Raw genomic sequence first — 25,179 nt, forward strand, 5'->3', positions numbered from 1 at the left:
GACTTCTTATACTTTTTTTTTTCCTAAGCAATGACTTCTTATACTTAACTTCTCTAAAATGATGGAAGAAGATCTCTCTCTCTCTCTCTCTGTTAAATGGAAGGCGTGGACCAATTTCGAAGGCCAGTCATGTCATTATGCAGTATAATAAGTGACGTAGAGGTTTTCGCTTGGTAGTCTAATATGGTGGGGGGTATTTAATGGTAGGGTTAAAAGGTTGGTGACATTGGAGGGAGGCCTACGCAAGCACGAGCACTTAAATTTCTACTTGCAATAAGATAATGTCACATGAAAGCGTGGAGATAACGTTATAATATTAATCAATAAACCAAAATAATAATAATAATCATGAGTGTCAAACCCACACCCATCAATCTATTTAAGGATCAGACCTACCGCTAACTGGCTATTAACAAGTAATTCAGGACAAACGTCTGCTTGAAATGAAAATATACTTCGAATTGTTATTCTCTAATAAAGGTTGAAAGCTCTGAGCACTGTGTATTTGAAATATTCTAGTCATTATCTTTACCTCATTCACTATATATGATTTTTTTTTTTTTTTCTTTTTACCAGTTTCGAACTTACTCGGATTTACCACGAAGTTGGCTGCAGGCACGCTATGCCAATTAAATTCAAACACGATTACACGAATTTTACGCGGCATCCATCAAGATTGGCAAACAGGCAAAGTGATTTTTGTCGCTGTGGAACAACAATGGTCGACCATATTGGTGTGATCGTTAAATAATACTATATATTGTTAAATAATACTTTTGCAAATGCTTTTCCTCGTTTCTCTGCAATTACATATTTCTCTCGCCGGTGGCGGATTGCGACTGAGACCAACTTGTTTAGCTTTTGCTTAAAGTCCAAAATAATGAAAATATCACCTTAAGCAAAGGGAGAGAGAGAGAGAGAGAGAGAGAGAGAGAGAGGACAAGAAAGGATTGCCCAGGCCTAAGCCCTCTTTGCTCTTGATTATTTGATTGTAACCGCTCTATCCACGATCCCTCCCAGTTTGAGGCCACACAGCGTCTGTTCAACGGACTTGGCCCTTGCGTTTTAACCCACGGGAGCACGAACTTCTTTTGATTCTTTCAAGTTTTTTATTTGATTTAAACCTCGACGTTCCTGGTTTTTTCATGGTCATTTGGTTCAGAAGAACAGTAAAGCAGTAATTTTTTTGTAAGTTCCTGTTGTGGGTTTGCAGCAAATTGCTTTTCAGTATGGTGAGTATTTTTTATATTTCATTGTTTATGTTTACAGGCTATTTATGGGACCCCAGTGGCTGATAATGGTGTCTGTTGTGACTGCAAGTCGGAATTAGAGTTGACTCTGTGATAGGTTTGTGGTGATTGTAGGGAGATCTGAGCGAGGAATAAGGGGGAGAGATATGGAACCTCCGAAGGGGGTTTTGGCTACTGTGTGGAACTTTATTTGCTTTCTTCCTTTCTTCAGCGGGCTTCTGCTCCTGGGCACCGTTAAAGGTCAGTGCCAATCTGTTCCTCGTTTTGGGGGGTTTTGTTGATTTTTCCCTGCTTCTTTCTTGTTCTGGATTATTTTGCTTTTTTCTTCAGGAAAGAAGACAATTAAAAACACAATTAAAAACGATCGTTCATAGACTGCCCGTGTATAATTATCTTCTTCTTCTTCTTCTTTTTGTTAAAAAATGCTTTTGTTTCTCTTATGATGTTCTGGAGTATATGAAATTAATAAATCAAAATGATAGCTTCAGGATTCTGCTTCCGTATTCCTGTTCATCTGGCCATTAAGCCACGTCTTGCGTTCCTTGGTTTGGTTCCTTTTCCGTAGCATTTCTTTACCGGGATTTGATTTAATTTTATAAGGCGGAGGGAGATGCTAGTACTTATTCAGGATATATCCAAACCAAGCATATATCCTTGAGGGTGATGTCCGAATATTTTCAGAAGTTAGAATGGCCATTTTTGCTATTTTTACGTTGAAATATATTATAGGATTTTATAAATTACAAAGTAGCATTTGAAGCGTTGAGTGGTGGATGAAGATATATCGTCTGGACTACGAGCTACTTATCGTAAACACATTAAACTAATTCTTATATCAGGTATCATTTTCTGCCCGTTGGTATGCCTTATCATGACAATTGGAAATTCTGCCATCGTATTGGGTCTTTGGCCGGCACATAGTGCTTGGACATATTACTGCATCGCGAGGTGCTTTCCTTGACAATCCACCTTCCTATTGTAATTGCCTTATCAATTTGCCTTTTTCTTTTTTTGTTAATCTCTTTCTCATATTGTTGATTTCTCTAATGAGCAGAACTAAACGATTAGGACCAGTTTTGAAGCTAGTTCTCTGCATATTCGTTCTGCCTACGCTTTTGATTTTGTGGCTAGTGGTTGGTATTATTGGAAGTATCATAGGCGGAGCAGCATTTGGCTTTCTTTCACCAATATTTGCTACTTTTGATGCTGTTGGAGAAGGAAAGACTAATAAATTATTCCGCTGTTTTTATGTATGTCTTCAATATTCAATTTTGGTGATTCGTTATTTTTAATTTTAACTCGTGTTGCCTTTAAGAGATATATTTCTTTTTCTAAATTTTGTAGGATGGGACTTGGGGAACTATTGAAAGGAGTTTCACCATTGTCAGGGATTTTAAAGATGTTTGTTTCCATTCCTACTTCTCATATATGGATGACCTGCGACAAAAAGGGCCCCCAGATGTGACCTATTATGAGATTAGGTTTTCTGTCTATTTCTGCTCCTTACATCTGCTTCTTGTTTGTTCCATGTTGCTGCCAGAAAACCTTACCCTCAAGTAGAGACTATATCACTAGAAATAAGTCCTTGATGGCCAATAGGCCTAATGGACCAATATTCTCTAACTTGTTTCATCGACTCTTACAGAGTTCTTATGTTTCAAATTTGGGAACATATTTGTAATCCATGCAATAACTTTATTTTTGTGATGGATGGAGTAATCGGCTGTAAGAATAGTTACACTTTTCTTTACTTGTTTTTCTTTCATTCTCCATATTTTTTGTGATGGATGGAGTGGAGTCATTAGTGGTGGAGTTAGGATCTAACTTCAGGGGGAGGGGTAAAAAATACATTATTTCAAATTAAGTTTTCCATATTAGGAAGTTGTTGTAAGCCAAAACACTAGTTCGGTTTGGTTTTGATTCAATTCTGATATATAAAGCAATTCAATCTTCAAGTAGTTTGACTATATACATATTATAAATCTATTGTCGTTAACCAGATGACTCTGATAATTGTTTTTTTTTATAAGCTAGTATTGGTAGTTATACCAGTTAAATATAGTTAGTTATTCCAGCTATGTACATCTGTTCCTGTTTCCATTTATGCCCTTTGTGGGTTTCTTTCCTCTCTGTTCTCTTTCTTTCTGTTGCACAACTTAGTATAACACTGGCTTGATAAGCGCATAAATTCTTTAGTTTATACAACTTTTCGAATGACGACAGTCGTTAAGCTTTATGCCTTATGGAATGCTTTTGATGCTGAACTAATTTTGTTTTATTGAGGTATTTTATTAAATTTGTTGCAGATTGCTTTATCTTCCTGCTGCAATTATAGCTGGAGTTCTTGGTTTCATCATTGATTTTCCCTTAATCTCATTCATTGCTCTATGCAAAGGCCCTTTCATGCTCGTTAAGGGATGGCACCGTTTGTTTCATGACCTTATAGGTCGCGAAGGTCCTTTCTTGGAGACAATATGTGTGCCTTTTGCCGGTCTTGCCATCCTACTCTGGCCATTGGCTGTTGTTGGGGCAGTTTTAGCCTCCATGGTAGCCAGTATCTTTCTTGGTTCTTATGCTGGGGTGGTTGTTTATAAGGTAAAACTGTGGGATTGATGCGGCGTTGATGTTAATTATTAGTCATTTAGTTAATTTATCCTGTTTGTATGTGCTGATTTATAGTGTTTTTCTGTTGATGAGGGCACTTGGGAGCATCATTTGAAAAGAGTTAATTTGTTGGCCACATGTTTGTTTTGAATGGATCACACACACCTACAGAAATTACACTTAAGGTTAGGTTTGGATAGCGAGTTGAGATTTGATGAGTTGAGATGAAAGTTAAAAGTTGAATAAAATATTATTATTGTTTTGAGATTTGAAAAAGTTGAATTGTTTATTATATTTTATGTGAGAATTTGTGAAAGTTGTAATGATGAGATGAGATGAAATGAGTTGAGAGTGCTTCTCAATCCAAATTGAGCCTAGATGATCTTTTTTAGTGCCGTTTTGTGATAATTTTTCATTTTGAAATTCCATTTTAGCGAGAATGGAATAAATGCCTTCAAAGTGATTGTTGCTATGGTTAATTATTATTGTTAATAGCCGTTTCAGATTAAAATTAGAATAAATTGCAAGCTGTCTCATCTTTTAGCATTTAGTCTGTGTGTTGACACCACTAATGTGCATGTTAGACAATATATACATTGATTGTTGTCGAATTACAGGAGTCCTCCTTATGGTTTGGGCTTTGCTACATTGTTGCATCGTTGTCCATATATGATGAATACAGCAACGATGTTCTTGACATGCCAGAAGGATCCATCTTTCCTAGGTTTTGTTCAACCTTCCATGCTTCATAGTCTTGATATAGATTCATGCACTTTCAACATGTTTTCATACGACTCTCATATTAGCAGGCCACATTACCGAAGGAAGCATGACCTGTCACGGAACACCTCTCGCATGTCTTCTTTATCAAAGCCCAGCTCTTTCCGTAATCCTCCCTCCCGCACAGGTTCACTCAAGCATCCTATGGTTGACTTGAAGCCACTTGAGGTACCTTTGCATTTGAATTTAAAGGAATGCTTCTTTTTGGAATAAATTGTCTGCTCTCTATTTGCATGTGTTTGATAATGCTTGATTTAACTTCAACAGTTCTGATTTTTTAAGACACGTAAGTTTTTAGCTTATGGTTTATATGCTGAATAAAAATTTTGCTCTCAACTCTTGTAGCTACTTGATGGCTTATTCAAGGAGTGTCAACGCCATGGGGAGAGAATGGTTTCTGAAGGACTAATAACACTTCAAGACATTGAAGATGCCAAGTATAATAACAGTAGCAAAGTTATTAGCATTGGATTACCAGCTTATTGCCTTCTTCAGGTGCTTCTGCGCTCTGCAGAAGCCAATTCCATGGGTTTACTGTTAGGTAATTGAAGTGCTTTTTCTTTAACTGTGAGCGTAGAAAAGGAGCCTTCTTTCCTCTTTATATATATATATATATATATATATATATATATATTCTTCTTCTTATAGTAATTTGATAACAGTCTTGATGGCAAATACATAAATTTTTTTATGTACTTGATTGGTGTAGCCGACAATGTTACTGAGATCACTAGCACAAACAGACCAAAAGATACCTTCTTTGATTGGTTTCTTCATCCACTTCTGATCCTTAAAGACCAGATTAAAGCTGAGAACCTTTCTAAGGCAGAAGAGGACTATTTCTCCAAATTAGTCTTGCTGATTGGTGATCCTGGGAGGCTGACGAACTCGAATATTGGCTCGCCACCTGAACCCGAGCGTAAACGAGCTGAACTTGATGCACTAGCTCGAAGGTAATAAAATGAAAGTTGTACATTTTTCCATCATTTTTTCCTTGCAGTTGTCCTGTTTCATACATCCTCTTATTCTTATGATGCAGGCTGCAAGGGATCACCAAATCTATCTCAAGGTATCCAACTTTTAGGCGTCGCTTTGAATTTTTTATCAAAACCATATCCGACGATCTTGCCAAGAAGAATGGTGAAAGCAGATCAAACAATGGGCCTAAACCAATTGCAAGATCGAAGAGCACCTTTGCACGAATGTTTAGCCAGAGATCTTTTAATAACAAGACAAGCAATCACGGTTCTGATCAAGAGTCACGACAAGTTGTAAGAGATGTGGAAATTTTGTGACAAAACAAGTTTAATTGAATTTTAGTCCTGGAATGTAAGGGCCGATTCTTAGTTCGGCTGGCTCATGTGGAAAAGACCTTTAGTGTTGGTGGTATGCTTCCTTCAGATCTAAGGTTCGAATTGGTGCAAACAATTTCTAGAGGATATGGAGGACTTTTTCTTTGAATTATCCCGTGCGGGAAATTCCTTTTCGAGAGTCTGTACATTTTCTAGATTAGTCAGGACTTAATGGTGTATAAGATAATTATTTTTTTATTGACAGTTGATTGTGAACCACACTAATCATAAAAGCAAGATACACATTCCATGCATGCATAAAGAATTAGAGATATGTGTTTCATTGACTCAATAGATATTAATCAGAATCTGGCAACTCCGATGAATTGTCACTTCTTGAAAAAGATTAAAAAAAAAAAAAAAAAAAAAAATCATCAAGTATGTAACGGTGAATCCATTATCCACGTCTTATATCTATTCTGTCTGTCTGTCTGTCTTTTCCTCCTTCATTACATACACAGATTTTGGCAACATGAACGAGTTTTAACGAAGTAGAAGTTTCATGTAAATGAGAAATCGACTGCCATTTATTCCTCACTGTCAAAACCGCCACCACCAGCTATTCGGAGTTCAGAAACAGCAAAACCATTTTTTCTGCATCCAAATACATAACAATTAACATTATTATAAATTTCTTGTAATCTATTTTATATTTTTTCAAAAAATGCAGCTCGAAGAGGTTGAAAAAAGAAGAAGATTTTTTTACGTAAATCTTGTTTTTTATACAAATCATTTAAACGGTTATCGCACAGTTACCGTTTCAGAGGACTGAAAATGTTCTTGCGATTTAGATTGATTCTCATTTCTTCGTTGCGTGGCTCCGCTCCCAGCAGCCCCATCAGATTTCTTCTCATCTCTAGCTTTGCTGAATATGACGGTAAACCCTTCCGCCGAGGCCGGATTGTTCACATCCCACTCACCAAATTTAGGTAGAGGCCGACCTTTATCCTGCTGCATGCACGTACATTATGACAAGCTTTTGATGTTAGCATATCAAGATTATACATAGATAGCTTTGTATAAAATCTCTACGTACGTAAATTGATCGAGTCCATGAATTCAGGCATAGATATATATATATATATATATATATATATATATCTGATAAATTTAATATATTATACATTCTTCCTGGAACAAATTTGAATCTAAATATATGCATTATTACGATATACGGATTAATCCATTATTCCAACAGACTTTCACAACTTGATTCCCAACATGTTCTTGGATATCGAATCTTTGATCTTTTGTTGCAGATCATTAATGCACGCAACTCATTGAGAGAGAGAGTAATTTAAAAGCAGAGAACAAGTAAGCATACCGACGCCATTAAAATATATCGCAGGGACTTCCTCGACGAGAATAGGAAGAGAGAACAAAAAAGAGAAATAGGCAATGAATGAGGTGAAGAAGCAGAGAGATAGAGATAGAGATAGAGAAGAGGTCCAAAAAAAGAGGAAAATGGAAAGATGAAGAGAGGGAGAAAAGGTAGGGAACAGAGAAAGCAGCGGGTAGGAATTATTGGTCATTGTTGAACGAGGCACACACGACGTTGGTAATGCCTAACCCCCAGCTGTTTTTCTCACCACCCTCTCTCCCTTCCCTTCTAGTAGTTTTATTTTTTACCTCTTTTATTTCATTTAACCATCATATCTTTTAGCAAAACTAATCGATGCATCCATATAATATATCACATCTAATCTAATCATATCAGTTTATCTAAAAATAGGACTTATAAAATATCTAATTGTTCGAGCAAATTGTAGTGTATCAATATCTAGGGAGACTTTGGGCCTTAAGAGGCCCAATTCAGATCACATAAGTCATTTGCTCATGGGTAAAATTTATCTGGAATTTTCTTATAGTTATTTATATATAAATTGTGAAACATTTTATCTGGCCAGGGAATGGATTCAATTAAGAATAATATTAGTATACAATATCATTTTATCTTGTTATTTTAATCGCTCATATATTTAATTTTTTTTAATTACTGATTAAGAAAGTAATATATTGATATTTTTTTCTTTTTTAAAAATATTAAAAAAATAAAAATAAAAAAACTAAATTTTACCTACACGACACGTTCAACGATCAATGGCAACCTAGCATCACTATTTCAATTAATGTGGGTGCCGTGTGCATCTTTTCCTTAGGTCTATAGTTGTATTACCGGTCCGAGAAAGCGACGGTGACAATTAAGGATCAAAATGACTGCTCCACGAGCAAACCACGATATCAATAACAACCAACGGCTTAAAACCCTCCACGTAACGCGCATTATTAACTCTCGCTGTGTCTCCAAATTGACCCTGCATTCTTAAAACCGTTCTTTTCTATAAATAAAACCCATTTTGGTCCCTTTGTGACGTTATTCCACCAAGCCCAAAAGAAAAAGACCAACCTATTGGAGCCTATTTCTTCCGTCTTTCTCTCTCTCTCGCTCCTCTAGCTCTCTCTATCTGGGACTGAAAGAAAGGCAGTAATGGCGACAGGTCTGTTCAGGAGGGCAGTATCTAGGGTTTCGACGGCGAGATTCGTGCTGGCTCGGGCCCATGCGAGCGAGGCTCAGGCGCAGCAGGTGGAGCCGAAGGCACGCTCCTCCGCGACCCTCAAGACCTTCTCAATCTACCGGTGGAACCCAGACAGCCCATCGAAGCCGGAGCTCCAGGAGTACAAGATCGATCTGAAAGAGTGCGGTCCCATGGTTCTCGACGCCCTCATCAAGATCAAGAACGAGTTCGACCCCACCCTCACCTTCCGCCGATCGTGCCGAGAAGGCATCTGCGGTTCCTGCGCAATGAACATCGACGGCTGCAACGGACTCGCCTGCCTCACTAAGATCCCGTCAGCCGGATCGAACACCACGATCACGCCACTGCCACACATGTTCGTGATTAAGGACCTGGTGGTGGACATGACCAACTTCTACAACCAATATAAGAGCATCGAGCCCTGGCTTAAGAGGAAGACCCCGGCGTCCGTTCCGGGGAAGGAGATACTGCAGAGCAAGAAGGATAGGGCCAAGCTGGATGGGATGTACGAGTGCATTCTCTGCGCCTGCTGTAGCACATCCTGCCCCAGTTACTGGTGGAACCCCGAGTCTTATCTGGGACCCGCAGCTTTGCTCCACGCCAATCGGTAAACTTCTCTATATTTTTTTTAATAATCTAGTGTCATTTATTTTGGGTGTTATTTGTTGGTTTTAGGTGATGGAGTGTGATTCTGATTTGTACTGTTCAAAACATGGTTGGCTTACACTTGCTTAGAAAACTAGGGTTCTTTCTTCTTATTTTGCTGCAAATGGCATTGCTTTAATTTTTCTTCTGTTTGTCTATGATTATTATTTTTTGCTTTCCCTAGTAAAAAGCTTATTTTTTTCGTATTTTAGTAATTTAGTCTTTAGCCTATGCTGTGGAGAATGTTATATGTTCGATGTTTTGTTTCCTCGACAGGCTGTGTTTGGTTGTTGGAGCCAATTAAACTCATTTCAACTTATCTTAAACCAATTAAACTCATTTCAACTCACTACTTGTTCAATTTTTCATAAAAAAAGTTAAAACTCATCTCAATCTACTTCATACATTTCAATCTAAAAAGTTAAATTCATCTCAATTTTAAAAAGTTAAACCTATCTCAATAGGACCCACAAAATACTATTATTCACAACTCAGTTTAACTCATCTCAACATCCAAATGCAGCCTCGGATGAGGACCCTCTAGAAAATCTAGGTAACCCTACCATAAAGTAATGGTAGATTGTCATCCCGGCGTTTATAATGTCTAAATGATCTTAGTTTTGCCTGAATGCACTGTGTTTCACCAAAAAATAACCCATTCAGGAATTCTTAATAAAGTCTCCTGGTCTCGAAAATCCTTTGAATTCAAACCAGGGTCTTATACACTCGTGATCTTATCGATAAGCGTACTCGTTATATCCATTTTCTTTGGCTGTTAGCCTGTTAGGATTGTGATCAAAATGTTACTTGAAGCAATATCTGAGTTCTACCCATACAATTGGAAATGCAATTGATAACTGAAATACCTATGTGATAAAGGGATGGAGTTCAAATCTTGTTATGTGTGTGTTTCTCTGTGCATGTCCTTGAATCTCTTTGTTTTGTCAAAAATATATGGCATGGTTGTTAGTGATTAGCAAGTTTTTAAGATTTTCATGTGTGGATTGTACATGCTGCTGCAGGTGGATAAGTGATAGTCGTGATGAATATACCAAGGAAAGGCTGGAGGCTATAAATGATGAGTTCAAGCTCTACCGCTGCCATACCATACTCAACTGTGCCCGTGCCTGTCCGAAGGGGTTGAACCCTGGAAAACAGATCACCCATATCAAGCAGCTCCAACTCACTGGTGGCAAATGAGTTTTTAGCTTCCTCTAGCACTAGCTTGCATTCTGCTGATGCTGATGCGCATTTCCCGTTATTCTGGGATAATTTTGATGAGCCATGAATTGTGTATTGAGTTAATAACGTGAAGCATCGAATGTATTACCTTATCCCAGTTGTACCTACAGAATTTGCGAATCAAATTGTGTTATCTTTTGCTTTGGAATAAAGGTTAATGGAACTCCGTGGGTCCACCTGGAGCTGTGATCAGATAGATGGTTTATTGAATTTCTCCACGAGTCTCAAAACTTTGTTTTCATATAGATGTTTACTTCTGTAAGGCGATTGTGTGGACCAAGCAATTCTTTCCATAGCAGGAATCTGTCCTCAAATTTAATGTGTTTGGATCCTTTTTATTATCATCACTAGCAGGAATCTGTCCTCACAATGTCCATTTTGTCATAGAAGATAAATGAAGGCGTGGTATGCAGATGCATGCAGAGCAAGAGCAAATTAGATTAGGCACAGATTAGTCTTGTTTTGTTCCGCAACACCGGTTCAAGCAAAATACAAAATACTGATGATAAATAAGCGGAGACTAATGATGAACATAAACTAATTTCAATTGTCCTGAAATCCTTTTTTTAATCCCTTCGAAATCAAAGAAATAGAACAAGCCTACCAATTATTGGTGAGGCTAATCTTACACCAAACCACATCGACTGTATCAACAAGAAGGTGAAGTTATCTGCAGAATCAGGGCTCTTGATTTTCATGGTCTCCGTTGTGTTTCAGACCAATTTTTTTCAAGCGAGTACTCGCCTTTCATTTGTTACGGACTCTCAAAACCTTGAACCGTTTTACATCACTGTAACAGGTGATGTAACATTGTTGTAACTGAACTTGCTTATCTTATTAAGTTTAAGCTGTCAGTTCCCTCGCGTCCTGTGCACTTTTAACTTCCATTTGAGACCAGTCAATTTGATGAAAAATGATATAGGAATGCATGCACGCCAATGGCATAAACATAGGAAGGGCCGCTGCATTCACTTGGTATGGCAAAACAGTGGAGACTGTAACAATGGACTGGCTTCAATAGGATGCAACAATGACTGCGATCCAGCATGTTGTAAATGTGATGACATCAGGAAACGGCCAAGAACAGCCTTAACACGCAGGTACGTTTTTAAGGCACTGAGACTTTTGTGCAGGTATCTCATGTTTCTGCACTTCATGCAACCAACAAATGGATCTTGTGTAATTGTCCGAGAAGCTGCACATTATAATTTGCTTTATCAAGGAAATAATTTTTCTTCAAGCGAGAGAGATATAAATTTCCTAAAGAGCATTAACATTAGTTTCATCAAATCTATCTTCAAAATTTAGCTAAAAGTATATATATTTTTAATAATAATTTTTTTTCGTATTTTGCAACTATACTAACTATATGTTAATTAATAATTTAATTTTTACTTAAATTATTATTGGAAACGTGGGTCTAATATTTTGAAATAAATATCACTTTTGAATATATCACTTTTGAAGATGAAAAACTTGGGAAATGTTATGGAGTACTTGGATATGATATTTTGGAATAAAATATTACTTTTGAAGATGAATAGTACATCACCAAATATGAAGAAAGCTTTAGAAATACTGTAGCTCATATTTGAAGTTCCCTCTATTTGAGTACTCTAATACAACTCATTTTATCTATATTCTTTCAAATTTTGAAGATGCAATGCCAGTGCTTTAATGGTAGAAGTATACAATTGTACAACGAATGCTCTCTATTATCTACGAGAAAGATGAATTACAGAGTATCCATGTTTCAATGTCAATTTCCATCCACCACAACATATTATAACAAAATTCTGAGCATTCCATGCACAAAGTCAAGATTTATAACCGCCAAAGAAACAAGACTAGACCTTGTTTGGATTCAAAAAGTATTTCATCTCATATCATCTTATCATTACAACTTTTATAAATTCCTACACAATATATAATGAACAATTCAAATTTTTCAAATTCCAATTCAACATTTTCAAATTTCAAAATAATAATAATATTAAAAAATAATATTTTAACAATATTTTCTTCAACTTTTATATTTCTTCCAAGACTATTTCATTTCATCTTATAATCCAAACCAGCCATATCTTAAAAGCTAGCTTAAAACAGCAATTGAAGAATATAGAAAAAACTGTACAAGGGTTATGTCCTGCGAGAAAGACCAAGGAATACAGCAGCCGATGAGATTTGTACCCGAAGATCAGCAATATCCACATCATGTCCGCCTTCAACAAGACCCCACCTGTCCACCTACATAGAAATAAGAAAAAGCTATCATAATTAATTTGGAAGAGAGCCACGGGCTACATCCTTTTTTCTTTATAAGTCACGGGCTACATCCTAACGTCAGCAATTGCTAAGGTCTGTTGTGTAAGAAAGAGAAAAGGGAGGTAGTGGGGGCGGCAGGAATGCCATTATAGTAATGAAAACCTGCAAATCTTCTTCAAGTCTAATCAATTCAATTGCCTCCTCTATCTGCAACTTCCCATTAGAGATCCCCACTGCAATAATCAAAGAATGTGCTGCAGATGCGATAGCATCAATTGCTGCCAATTCACAGTCATCTGTTTTCTTTAAAAGGTTATCTATGGCCTTTATGAGACCATCTTCCTGCTTTCCGCCAAAAAAGCTGGAGTAGACGACAGGCTTAAAGCCAAATTCGGACTCTACCCAATCAAGTAAAGGATCAATTTTCTGCACTTGACATTCTACAAAAATATAAGGCATGATAGGTTAGAGGTTTAAAATGAAAAGATCCATTTCCAAGAAAAGACCGTATGTGTAAGAAGCTATATGCAAAACACCATATTAGACCTAACTCTTGTCAATTTTCTTAAAAGAGACCCAAAAGCCTTGAAAGGTATGCAGTTTTCTTCGAGGGAGTCGGCATTGATGACAAGCTAGAGAACTTTGCAAAAGAAACTTTTCAGGCTTTCAACCATTTAACCATACAGTTCCTTTTCTGAGACGGGCAGAAGTAAGATTATTTTGTATGGGGAAGTAATCTAACTAATTAAATTAGCACATAGGTACAAGTACTCTCCCTCTCCCTCTCTCCCTCTCTCCCTCTCCCCCATGCGTGTGCCCACCCAGTTATATAAAACAAAAACAAATAAATCCTAAAATATAATTCCGTAGTAAGTCGTAAGTCATAACTAAAAGCCACATATCTATAACATCTATCTCTCCCTCTCTCCCTCTCCCCCATGTGTGTGCCCACCCAGTTATGTAAAACAAAAACAAATAAATCCTAAAAAATAATTCCGTAGTAAGTCGTAAGTCATAACTAAAAGCCACATATCTATAACATCTATCTCATAAGTGAATTTTCCTATTAAGTATTGAAGTTTCAAAGTTTGCCACAGTAAGTCGTAAAGCTTGTTTCTTGTAGTATTGCAGTCATCGAAACTCAGCAACCAAATCTAACATCGACAAACCATAATTAAAATGAGATCGAGAAGATAAAGTTAGTGGGGTATAGAGGGTTTTGTATAGTGTTTAGATTTTTTTTACAAGTAAAAATGGACATAACGTTCGGATTTTTTGTAGGTTGTATAACGTTTATTTCAAGTGAACATATAAGCATGGACATTAATATACAAGACTTTGAGAATTTTAGAGATCCTATATTAAAAAGCTTTCTATTCTGCATAATTCTGAATTTTTCTTTAGAATTAACGGATCAAAATTCGAGAGTTATCTTGGATGAAAGAACTAAAATAAATCCGGAATTCCTTACCAGATACGTATGCATTCGTATTCATATATATAAGTAAAGTTGTTACAAAGGATAAGATTTACAGGAATTTAAACTTAAAGTGGTGAAGAGGAAAAACAGAGAACCACTTCAACCACCAAACTACGGTTTCTTCGGTAAGTTACGTAGTTTGAATATCGGTTATTATAGATTGAACTTTATCCTTATCATTGGAGGGGTAAAAAATAAATTCCACTGGCACCAACTTATGGCCTTCAACCAGTATTCATTGAAGAAGTATCGAACGAAGTCAAATACATACCATAGACGCCACGTGTCAGATCGTTATCTTCTGGAGCTCGACAAAAGACCAAATCTTGATTAAATTTCTTCATCAAATTCTCAATAATCTTTGCTCGCGTAAGAGGAACTCTATCCAGTGCAGTACAAGCAAGTTTCATTAGAGGCATTGTGAAGGGTCTGATCCCATCTGTTTGCTACAGCAATTAACATACAAGTTCACAAAAAAAAATTCTTAATTAACACAAGTATAACTTCATGATTTTTTTTTTTGGAATGAGAGATTATAATAGCTTCAGAAACACCAAGACACATTCTATACGAAAGAAAACTCCCAAAACAAGCAAAATTACGAAAGAAAGCCCACGTCTTACAACACCCACAAAATCAAATCTCAAGAGCATTTGAGTCGCCGTAAACCCACAACACCCACAAAAGACCCAATTCAGATGAGATAGTAGTACGCCAACCCAACTCCAAAAGAAAAAACAGTTTTGGACGAAAACCCATTTGATTTTAAGCAAATCCAAAAAGACCCGAAAGATCTTCAGTCCACAAAACAAAGAGACCAAATGAGAATTCAGAAAAGTAAACAACAATCACAAGAAAGTTACATAAATTTAGCTCACGCACTAACCTAAATTTAGCTCACGCACTAACCTGATATTGCCACTCAGCAGCAATGGCCTTAGCAAGAGGCAGAGTAGGGAGCTTGAGGGGCCTCTTGGAGGGCGCCTTAAGAGTCCGATAATCAAGCATCACCGTCCACCCAATCCCATCATCGGCCTCTCTTATCTTCACGTCGTTGTAGAACTTCCTACCCACTATGGACCCCGTCATGAACGACATCGGCATTGTCACAGTCGACGCCATTTCAGCCTTCGAGCTCGACGCCTTGACGTAAATGCTGTCATCTCTGTCTCTTTTGATGTTGTTGCATTTATTATCACCGTCTTCTGGGACGTCAAATGAAAATGAGAAGGATGAAGAAGCGTCGTCGGATGGGGAGTCATGGGCGGTGGCGATGGACGAGCTGAAAAGACGCGTGTAGGGTTGTGACGAAACTGCTGTGAGAAACTTGGGGTTTTTTCTGAGTGAGTTGAGGGTTCGATTCATCAGCGAATTGGCCATTGATTCAGAATTTTGTATGTTATGGATTTTTGCCTCGGAGCGTACTTGCTAGTTGCTAGAACTGTGTTCTTGAGCTTGCTAGGGTTTCGGCTACTTCGACTCTTGGAGATGAACTGGGCTCTCCTTGGCCCAAGGTGAGAAATCAAAGTCCATAAAAAAATAAAAAAAACATTTTTACTTGCATCTAGATAATAATATTGACATCAGCTCCTATTTGGAATCATCCAAAACACACTATACTAAAATGATAAAAATACCCTTACAACAAAACCCACTTCCCTCTCATTTCATACATTTTATTTTTGAAATTCCTCTCTCTCCTCTCTCGTCGCCCGCCCTCCCCCCACACCCATTGCCCGAATTCAAGACAGAGAGAGCGAGAGAGAGGTGGAGGGTTTGGCTAGCTCGGAGGAGCTTGGAGAGAAGTCGCGGTGGTCAGGAGAGCTGTTCGATGGGGCTAGAACCGACGCATGGCCGCGATAGGGCCGTCGATGACCACGAGCTCATGCGAAACCCACCATTTATGGGTGGCTTGCATGTGTGCGACGGAGAGGGAGATGGAAGTTCGTGATAGCTGAGTCTGCGAGAGGTGGTAGAGGTGCGGTGGTCTGGATGGCAACGTACGACGGTGCAAGGGGAGAGAAACCCATTTCAGTTGGGTTACCGCAGAGGAGAGAGAGGGCTGCGCGTAGAGGAAATCGGTAGAGGCCGGCTTGGTCGCCAGCGTGAGAGGAAATTGCCGATAGTGGTGGTGAGACTGGACGGCGCACGGCAATGCCGGGCTGAGCTGAAGAGAATCGAATAAGGTTTCCATCGAATTGAGAGCTGATGAGTGAGAGGGGTAGATAATTGAGTGATGTGTTTTGCATTAAAAAAAAAAAAAAAATTACCCACGTAAGATGTGCTAGGGATCAACCGTGTATTACTCCATCACTTAATGGCATGTTACAGTACCGTCCAAACAGCACCTTAAGGTAGCACTTACGTATATCCACTAGAAAATTGCCACGTCAATACTAAAGAACCTTCGCAGGACCCACGTGCGGTTCTATCCGTACGTATTTCCCTTCCTCCTTTCCCCATTCTCTCTGAACAAACTGCTGACTGCTGTGAGAAGCCCAAAAATCTCTACAATTCTTCCGATTGCGGTGCCTAGCTAACGCATCCGACCATTCACCAAGACCACAACAAATCTGGTCCGTTGAAAAACATCAGCACTCACCGGAACATCACAAAGTTCGCGCCACCGTCGCAGCGGAATTTTCCCCACTTTCCCTTCGCTTTCATCTCTCAGGTTAACCCCCCTGCTATCTCTCTCTCTCTCTCTCTCTCTCAATTCTGGGATGAGAACTGAAATATATACAACATGGTGCTAGTTGCCTAATTTCACTATTTACCGAGTGAACTGAACTGAGCATAATATAACCCCAATCAGCATGGCCTTTCTTGTTGCTTAGTTTGTAATTTATATTGGGTTCTATATGGGTTTTTTTACCCCTTTCGTGTTTGATGCCGTAAATTTCTGGTTTAGTTTTGGGTATAAGAGTTTGCTATATATGCATGCGTACAGAGTCTCAGACGTTCGTGTCCATGTTGGTCTTCAGGCCAAAAAGGAGGAAAAAACTAGGAATCAATTTCGCTCCATTTTTTTTTTTTTTTTAGCTCAGTTTGGTTCTCAACTCCGCCGAGGGGACGTGGTGGGAGTATGGTATCTGTTCTCTGGAATTTGGCAACAATGTTATGTGGTTTCCTTTTACTCTATACTTCATGAAGTAGAGGGTAGATGATTGATTCCTGTTGCACTCTGTTATTGAATCTGCTGGTTATGTTCAATGCTAGACTATATTTTACATTGCATAACTTCTGATAAATTTGTTAAGATGAACTTTTTAAGTTGCTGTTGTATGCTTTTCTCATTTTTTTTTTTTTTAATTTTTTTTCGCCTGCATACTTGTACTGAAGTTCATATGAACAGTAGCGAGCCTGATATAACAACTAATGCACCGGAAGAGGATATTGAAAATGAATGTCAAAGATCAACTGTATTGGCGAGTGATACGGGGCAGGCATCTCAGAGCCCCAAATCTTCCTTTGTTGAACAGATTCAGGTGGTAAATGGTGATGAGCGTGAGTATCAAAGTCCAAATGGCTCTTCTGTCGACAAGAGTCAGGTGGTTATTGATAGTGAGCATGATTTTGAGACCCCAAGTGTTTCTTCTTTTGACAAGAGTCAAGGGGAAATTGATGGTGAGGCCAGTCTGACCCCAGATGACTCCTCTGTTAACAAGTTTGATATGGAAGTTGTTGGTGAGTTTGAGTGTCAGAGCCCAGATGCTGTATCTGTTGATGTATCAGGAGTTGGTATTAATGTAAAAGGTGAGAATGATGGATATGTGGCACCAAAAGTTGGCATGGAGTTTGAATCAGAAGATGATGCATACAAGTGTTACAGTATATATGCTGTTATAGAAGGTTTCAGCATTCGAAAAGATTTTGTAAACAAAAGTAGGATAAGTGGTGCAGTGGTATCCAGAAGGTACACTTGTTATAGACAAGGTTATCGGCCCGCCAAACATACTGGAAACATAAGGAAATCCTCCCGGCAGGAAACAAGAACTGGTTGCTTGGCCCATATGACCATTGCCCGTCAACCCAATGGCAAGTTTCGTGTCACTCATTTTGAAACAAAACACAATCATGAGTTTGTAACGCCATCTACAGCTCATATTTTACCATCACAAAAGAGATTAGATTTTGTTCAAGCGGTTGAAGCTGACTTAGCCAATCATCCTGGAATGGATGGCATACCAAAACTTGGGATGGGATTTGATTCAGAAGATCATGCATACAAGTTTTACAACACATATGCTGGACAGATAGGGTTCAGCGTCCGGAAAGATTATGTAAATAGGAGTAAGATAGATGGTGCTGTGGCATCTAGACGGTTTACTTGTTTTAGAGAAGGTTTTCGACAGAAAGACAAACGGGATTCAAATGTGAAGAGACCTCGAAAGGAAACAAGAATCGGCTGTTTGGCTCAACTGGTTATCTCTCGTCAGCCTGATGGTAAATATCGTGTCACTCACTTTGAAGAAAAGCACAATCATGAGCTTGTGGCTGCATGTAGAGTTCGCATGTTGCGATCACAAAAGAGACTGGCCGTAGCTCAAGTCATGGATGACAATTTAGTTTATGGTTCTAAGATTCGGCCAAAATCAGCCATCGAATTGCTATGTAGGACAGTTGTAGATTGCAAGGATCTTGGTTATGATCCCGTTGATTATAAAAGTAAACTGCCTTTCCGACGTATGAGGGAGATGAAAGAGGGAGAAGCAGAAAGGATACGACTCTATTTTCAAAGCAAACATTTAAAAAACCCTTCTTTCTTTTATGCCATCCAACTGGATGCTGATGGTCAAATAGCTAATGTATTTTGGGCTGATGCAAAGATGTTGGTGGATTACAGTGACTTTGGTGATGTGGTTTGCTTTGATACAACTTGCAGATTATACAGAGATTGCCGACCTTTTGCATCTTTCATTGGGGTTAATCATCATAAGCAAATGGTGATCTTTGGTGCTGCGCTTTTGTATGATGTAACTGTTGAATCTTTCAAGTGGCTGTTTCAAACTTTCATTCAAGCAATGTCTGGAAAGAAGCCAAAGACTTTCCTCACAGATGATGAGGCAACAATGACTGAAGCAGTTGGTTCAGTATTGCCTGAAACACATCATCGAATGTGTGTATGGCATGTGTACCAAAATGGGCTTAAACAACTGAGCGACTTGTCTGTGGGCTCGGGATCTTTCGTCAATGATTTAAACTGTTGCTTTTTTGACCAAGAGGAAGAGGAGGATTTCATTAATGCATGGAAGGCCATGCTAGACGCATATGGTCTTTGGGAAAACGAGTGGTTGCGTGAGATATTTGAATGTAGAGAGAAATGGGCTGTAGCATATGGAAGGCATAACTTTTGTGCTGACATCAAAAGTGCACTACTTCGTGAAAATTTTACTGCCAACTTAAAGAAGTATCTGAAGTCTGACTTAGATGTGCTTCCATTTCTCAAACATCTTGGAAAGGTGGTGAATGATTGGCACTACAAAGAATTAGAAGCTAATTATGATATGAGCCAACGAATGCCAAGACTAATGGGGGATGTGATTCTGTTGAAGCAGGCAAGGGATACTTACACGCCAGAAATTTTTGAATTGTTCCAGCTAGAATATGAAACATGCCTCAATATTCTCGTCAACCAATGCACTGAGAATGGGTCATTGTTTGAGTACAAACTCAGCATATATGGACAACTGCGAGAGTACACAGTTACTTTTAATTCTGCTGATGAGAATGTTTCCTGCAATTGTATGAAATTCGAGTTTATGGGAGTTTTGTGCAGCCATGCATTAAAAGTGCTCGATTATAGAAATATAAAGCTGCTCCCGACCAAATACATATTGAAGAGATGGACAAAAGATGCAAGAGTCTGAATTAAAACGGCAATTTGGAGCACCGCATTAGAAGATTACAAGTTGGCTGAAACATTGCTGATAGAAATATCTGTGACTTGTGACAGTTGAATTATTTGCAATGGCTGCTAGCTTTGACTTGAGCATTTCAATTTCCTTGGAGAAAATTCAATGTAAAGTGGAAGCAGTCTGTTGACTGAATTTATGTCAATACTGTACAATATCATCCCGTATACCTTCTTCTGGTTGTATCATGAAAGCTTGAATGAATGTGAAGCTCTCATCTTCTGCTAATCCCTCTCTCTCTCTCATTCTTACCCACCTTTCTTTAGTACATCCATAGCATAACCATTTTCAACATTCAATGGGATCGTAATGTTCGACTTTGCCCGATGCTGCAGATGAGCATTTGAAATCAGCGAGGGCGGCTCTTCACACTGGCACTCATTAAAAAAATGATTGTTTCCATCAAGTGAAAGAAATGCAGGGATCATTGAAGTGCGTATGACAATTTCACTGTTTTGGCCATTTTCCATTTCCAATGAAAGGTGGATTGGCTATATATAAGTATATTTCCAAAGAATTATTCGCCCTTTTTCTCATCATCCAATTACGGATATCCATAATTTCTACACACTTGCATCATCATCAACCCAAGCTGTGTGATTAGATTTCTTTTAAGATGTCCCTTCCTTTGCCATTCAAATTATTACAGGGGCCACAGTAGAATCAATCCACGACTATCTAAAAGTGTGTTCTTATTAATTCAACCCTGGTTGGACGCCACGAAAATATGTTGTTTCTTTTCCCAACTATGACACGCATGATTTTTATCTTAAGTTTATTAATAATGGCTGCTCCATTCTTGGAGTTTGGCAACAATATCTTTTTGTCTCAAAATGGAGACTTAACAAATAAGCCACTGCTCATTTCTTGGCGTAGGTAACATTCCTGTCTTAACATATCACATATGAGAGATACTTGGGTCATTTCTGTTCTTTCAACTGAGTGAATGTTTAAACGGACAATTTCCCTGATTGAACTCTGGGAATACTTCAGATTACGAAAGCAATTGCAAACAAAACACCTGTGAAACTCTGGGACATCTGCATGCATGTGAAATTTCTCTAAATCGAAGGTCCCATATCCCAGGCATTTACTTTTTGATATGCTGGATTATCGCACAAATGTGAAACTCTCTCCAAGCTTCAAGTGGCGATGGTACTATTGAATTACATTCAACATTGTTCGATGACATTCTGCTCTCTAGATCTATGTAACATTTGTGTTTCCAGCCATCAATCTGAACATTATATTCTCGTTAGTATCCACTACAGTTGTGGAGTGAATGAATGAGTTGGAGTTCGACAATCCTTTCTTCCATGAACATGCTTGGAGCCATTTCTTTTGATTGGCCTCTGAGGGGGTAGAGGGGATGTGCTGTCTACCATGATGCGGGTGGGCTTTCTTTCTAGCTTGGGTGACTGCAGATGTGTCAATGAAACCTGCATGAACGAAGAGATTGATAATCGTAATTTTTGCAGATTAAAACAACTCCACTTAGCATGGACTTTATTTCAGGTATTTTCTAGTCTCCAAAAATGACCGTGCCACTATAATTGGTGCTGCAGCAACTCTGCTTAATGGCACAAGATGTCATACTAAGGTAACATGATGAGGAAAGATACCTTCTTTATCTCATCCTGTTGCTCTTTTCTTTCCTTATAAAAATTAGGCAGTGGCCTGGCTTTGAAGCAAAGGCTTTGGCGCAGTTTTCTAATTTCTGTTTCTGCTTTCTCCTGCACAAAATGGCCATAGAAGTCATGTCATTGACTGATCTAAGTTATATAATGCAAGCGCATCTATAATTTTCCCTCCATGCACATGAAGCTGCAGAGTGTTATAATTTATATGAAAGTTCTGCCTGTAACTCAAAATATTTTTGAAATCAAATGAAGCTTGGTAATGAGATAGTAACCTTGAGTTTTGTCTGCAGCTGCAATTTTTGTGCATCATTAGCATTGAATTTGTCTTCTAGCTTCTGGAAGCAATGGGGAAGAAATGGCAAAGACAAAATTCCGTAAGCTACACAATTATAGTCCACAACATGAATTCATTGTTATATAAAATTATGAAAAAAAAAAAAAAAAAACCACGCCTTGCCTTCTTTCTTCTTGCAGCTCTTTCCTCCGTCCTGAAGCTGAAAGAGGCGGATAAGGTTGGGGACTGCATTTTGGTTCTGCATTCACTCAAATAGTTGAAACAACTCGTGTTAAAATATAAAGAAAAAAATATTATCAGAACTCAAGGGCATTTAACTCCTTGAAATGTAATATGGTCCAAATATCACTACACTGAAGGTTTGATTTTATGGACATGGCCTTCTTGAAAAAAAGACAGAACATAGTTTCTTTATTTTAGTTTCTCCTTTGTTAAATCTTCAGATAGGTCCTTATTCCCATGAGTAGTTCCATTAGTAGACGACTGGGAATTTGATATGCTGATGCATGTTATTTTCTTCTGTTGCATTCTATCCCCAGTTCCATTCTCCATTGAATAATATCCTGAATTATCGGTGTTAAAACAAATTTGAACAGTTTCCGACGATGTTAGAGAAAGATGCGTACTCAGTAGGGAGCAAGGGCCATTTTTGGCTTACTTTGATACTTCTAGAGGCTGAGGGATCAAGCGGTGTTGTGGCCCTGTGATTCATAGGCATCGCCATATTTAGATACAGGAGAAACGTTTTTAAAAAATGCACCATCAGTTAGAAAATGTATAACTTTCAAAAAATTTTGAATTACATTTTGAAAATTCAGGTACCTTCTGGCCTCTGACCTAGGGGTAGCTGAAGGATGCCTTTGTACCTCATTCTTAGATACCTGCAGTTTGAATATGAACTCATCTTAGCATGCTTGATGATAACTGCAAAGTTGGTCATTCATTCAGCTCAAGAAAATGGTCCATGTAATTGAGAGGTCAAGTGAGGGAAAATAAGAAAGAGCACCGAAGTCGGGGTCCTCAAAGGAGTCGAGCAGTCTTTAGATGCCTTGGAAGAACTAGCACCAACTTTTGAACTTTCAATCTTCCGGATAACTTTTGAAGATAACCTATTAATTTCTCTAAGTGGAGTGAAAGTGGCTGACTTATGATGTGATTTTGGAGTTGATCTCTTCTTATCTGCGGAGTATACTGAGGACTTCATACTCATGGGAGTAGCATTATGATCCTTTTTGGAAAATATAGGAGCCGTGTGTTTGGCAGGTGAAGGTGGAACCTTGATTGCTCTATCATGAATCACTGACTCTAAGGAAGAAAGTGATGGTTTTTCCTTGCTCATCGATGACAAAGAATGTTGATTTGAGCTTGAACTCTGTTGCAATAACAATTATGTAAATACCAAGACCTAAAAATCAAAACCAAAAATGATGGTCATAAATAAAAAGTGGTACCTTCAATAGAGGTTTCTCCATTTGGTGTGTTCCTTCAAGATCTGTTCCAGTTGTCCTTTGATTATCAACATCCCAAAGGTGGCTTGATTGTTCAACTTCTAAGTGATTGGTCAAAATAACTTTGTTTTCAGGTACAAGATCAGCTTTATCCACAATTCTACTTTCAAATTTATCCTCGTCAACGTTTGAACTATACACATTGTCATTGACATTGGAATACACCCCAGCATATGGAGCCTTGACCTCATGTTGTTGGTCAGCAACCTCGTTGGAAATTGGACTCGCCATCTCCGAATCATGGGTACTAACATTATTAACTCCACCTTCTTCAGCTGGTTCATTCTTTGATGCAGCAATTTCTTGTTCAAGCAAGGCTGCAGCCTTTTGAGCAGCGATTTTCTTGTAATGAGCTTCAAAGAAAGCTTTCTTCTGAGCTACCGAGCCAGGCCGGGAGTACCTTTCCGCCTCTTCAACATAGCGGTTGTGAGAGAAGGTAGACCATTTGTCCCAAGCTAAGGGCTCTGACATGAACCTCCCAAATGAGATTGAATTCCCCAGAGCATGAATAGGGTTTCCCTGAAGCAGACAAAGATTTTTAACGCCATCTCGAAACTGAAACTACAGTATAGGATAAAAATCAAATCAAGCCTTTTACAAGAAATTGAATTACAGTCGGGAAATTATCGATGGAAAGGTAAAGGAATGGGCTTGGTTGGTGTGGAAAATTGCTGAAAGGATATGAATTTAGGCACTCTTCCCAGATTTTACTCACTGAGAAAATTTAAAGGATTGCCAATTGAGCCTTGTACAATTTGCTTTTGTTTTCCTCGGTGTTGTAGCAACCAAATTTTTTTTTTTTTTTGAGAGAAATGGGAAAGAAAACCGAAGCGAAAGCCTTTAGCAGATTCAATCTTAAATTTATGCAAATCGTTTCAATGAATCGTAAGCATCCAAACGTCTACAACTAAGAAAAACAGAAGTACTAAACTTATGGTGTAGTTTCATGAACTGACCTCATTGGCTCCATTAGGAATTCCAGAAGTGTAGGAGAACGGTTGCATGAGACAAGCTGAGTCTCCCATGCTTCTTCAACAGCTGTTGAAACGTCAAAAAAACCGAACTTTTGGAACTCTAATGTCTATTGTTCTATGCGGTCTTTTCCTCTTTTGTAGACCGTTTAAATTTGAAATTCAAATGGAAAGAAGCGAGCCCACGTTGTTGAAAACTAGACCACAAGCAAATTGAGAAAGAGCAATGTAGTGTGGAATCTTTTTTATTTCTAAAGTGGGGTCTTCTTCCAAATAGACAAGTTCCGTACTAGTACTTGTAAAAAAATATATAAAAATTTTATTTTTTATTAGTGAAAACTACTTTTTTAACAAATTTTTATATAAAAAATTATTTTTTATTAGTGAAAACTACTTTTTAACAAAAAAATTTGTACGAAATTTATAAACTTGAGACTTGTATTAGCATTACTTGACAAACCAAAATCTCTGCAACGTTCACTTTGTGGTTAAATTTGAGGCTAATATAACTGATTTAGATTTGGAATGCATTTATAAAATTGTTGATGGCTGAAGCAAATGGAGAGAGAGAGCATGGCAAGTCTTATGAGAGACAGAGGAGAGAGGATGCTGTTTTGGTTAGCTCGCGCAGAGGACAGAGATGGAAGGGAAGAAGATGTTGAATTCCCAGCAGTCGCAACGTTACCATAACAGCT

General features: G+C 38.2%; 6 protein-coding genes across 9 annotated transcripts; 3 read left to right on the forward strand and 3 right to left on the reverse strand.

The window, feature by feature from the left end:
- Positions 1-813: 813 nt before the first annotated feature.
- Positions 814-6,190, forward strand: LOC121252000 (uncharacterized membrane protein At3g27390). 3 transcript variants are annotated; one of them, XM_041151446.1, is made up of 11 exons: positions 814-1,232; positions 1,348-1,490; positions 2,090-2,198; positions 2,305-2,500; positions 2,595-2,731; positions 3,557-3,845; positions 4,472-4,578; positions 4,664-4,802; positions 4,980-5,175; positions 5,344-5,587; positions 5,674-6,190. In XM_041151446.1, exons 2-11 carry the CDS (start codon positions 1,397-1,399, stop codon positions 5,927-5,929), a joined length of 1,767 nt encoding a protein of 588 aa, XP_041007380.1. In that variant the 5' UTR covers positions 814-1,232; positions 1,348-1,396; the 3' UTR covers positions 5,930-6,190. The 3 variants fall into 3 exon arrangements, with proteins under 3 accessions (XP_041007380.1, XP_041007379.1, XP_041007378.1); XM_041151445.1 differs by having other exon boundaries at positions 1,365-1,490; XM_041151444.1 differs by having other exon boundaries at positions 814-1,188; positions 1,270-1,490.
- On the reverse strand, positions 6,124-7,545 carry LOC121252001 (protein NOI4-like). 2 transcript variants are annotated; one of them, XM_041151448.1, is made up of 3 exons: positions 7,311-7,545; positions 6,743-6,934; positions 6,124-6,580 (listed from the first exon to the last, which is right to left on the reverse strand). In XM_041151448.1, the coding sequence occupies exons 1-3, from the start codon at positions 7,317-7,319 to the stop codon at positions 6,557-6,559; spliced, it is 225 nt and encodes a 74-aa protein (XP_041007382.1). In that variant the 5' UTR covers positions 7,320-7,545; the 3' UTR covers positions 6,124-6,556. The 2 variants fall into 2 exon arrangements, with proteins under 2 accessions (XP_041007382.1, XP_041007381.1); XM_041151447.1 differs by having other exon boundaries at positions 6,743-6,937; positions 7,311-7,532.
- Positions 7,546-8,118: 573 nt separating this feature from the next.
- On the forward strand, positions 8,119-10,620 carry LOC121252497 (succinate dehydrogenase [ubiquinone] iron-sulfur subunit 2, mitochondrial-like). The gene is made up of 2 exons (XM_041152185.1): positions 8,119-9,130; positions 10,191-10,620. The coding sequence occupies exons 1-2, from the start codon at positions 8,475-8,477 to the stop codon at positions 10,366-10,368; spliced, it is 834 nt and encodes a 277-aa protein (XP_041008119.1). The 5' UTR covers positions 8,119-8,474; the 3' UTR covers positions 10,369-10,620.
- Positions 10,621-12,418: 1,798 nt separating this feature from the next.
- LOC121253643 lies at positions 12,419-15,680 on the reverse strand. Its single transcript, XM_041153634.1, has 4 exons — positions 15,065-15,680; positions 14,427-14,601; positions 12,838-13,115; positions 12,419-12,657 (listed from the first exon to the last, which is right to left on the reverse strand). Exons 1-4 carry the CDS (start codon positions 15,533-15,535, stop codon positions 12,550-12,552), a joined length of 1,032 nt encoding a protein of 343 aa, XP_041009568.1. The 5' UTR covers positions 15,536-15,680; the 3' UTR covers positions 12,419-12,549.
- Positions 15,681-16,549: 869 nt separating this feature from the next.
- On the forward strand, positions 16,550-20,296 carry LOC121251948 (protein FAR1-RELATED SEQUENCE 5-like). Its single transcript, XM_041151369.1, has 2 exons — positions 16,550-16,825; positions 17,496-20,296. The coding sequence occupies exon 2, from the start codon at positions 17,503-17,505 to the stop codon at positions 20,023-20,025; it is 2,523 nt and encodes an 840-aa protein (XP_041007303.1). The 5' UTR covers positions 16,550-16,825; positions 17,496-17,502; the 3' UTR covers positions 20,026-20,296.
- Positions 20,297-21,130: 834 nt separating this feature from the next.
- LOC121251949 (protein WVD2-like 7) lies at positions 21,131-24,636 on the reverse strand. The gene is made up of 9 exons (XM_041151370.1): positions 24,470-24,636; positions 23,457-24,032; positions 23,012-23,377; positions 22,828-22,886; positions 22,632-22,706; positions 22,168-22,243; positions 21,983-22,045; positions 21,693-21,803; positions 21,131-21,509 (listed from the first exon to the last, which is right to left on the reverse strand). The coding sequence occupies exons 1-9, from the start codon at positions 24,536-24,538 to the stop codon at positions 21,336-21,338; spliced, it is 1,569 nt and encodes a 522-aa protein (XP_041007304.1). The 5' UTR covers positions 24,539-24,636; the 3' UTR covers positions 21,131-21,335.
- Between the last annotated feature and the right edge of the window lie 543 nt (positions 24,637-25,179).

Source organism: Juglans microcarpa x Juglans regia, chromosome 2S (assembly GCF_004785595.1).
Source record: "Juglans microcarpa x Juglans regia isolate MS1-56 chromosome 2S, Jm3101_v1.0, whole genome shotgun sequence".
Classification (NCBI taxonomy): Eukaryota; Viridiplantae; Streptophyta; class Magnoliopsida; order Fagales; family Juglandaceae; genus Juglans; species Juglans microcarpa x Juglans regia.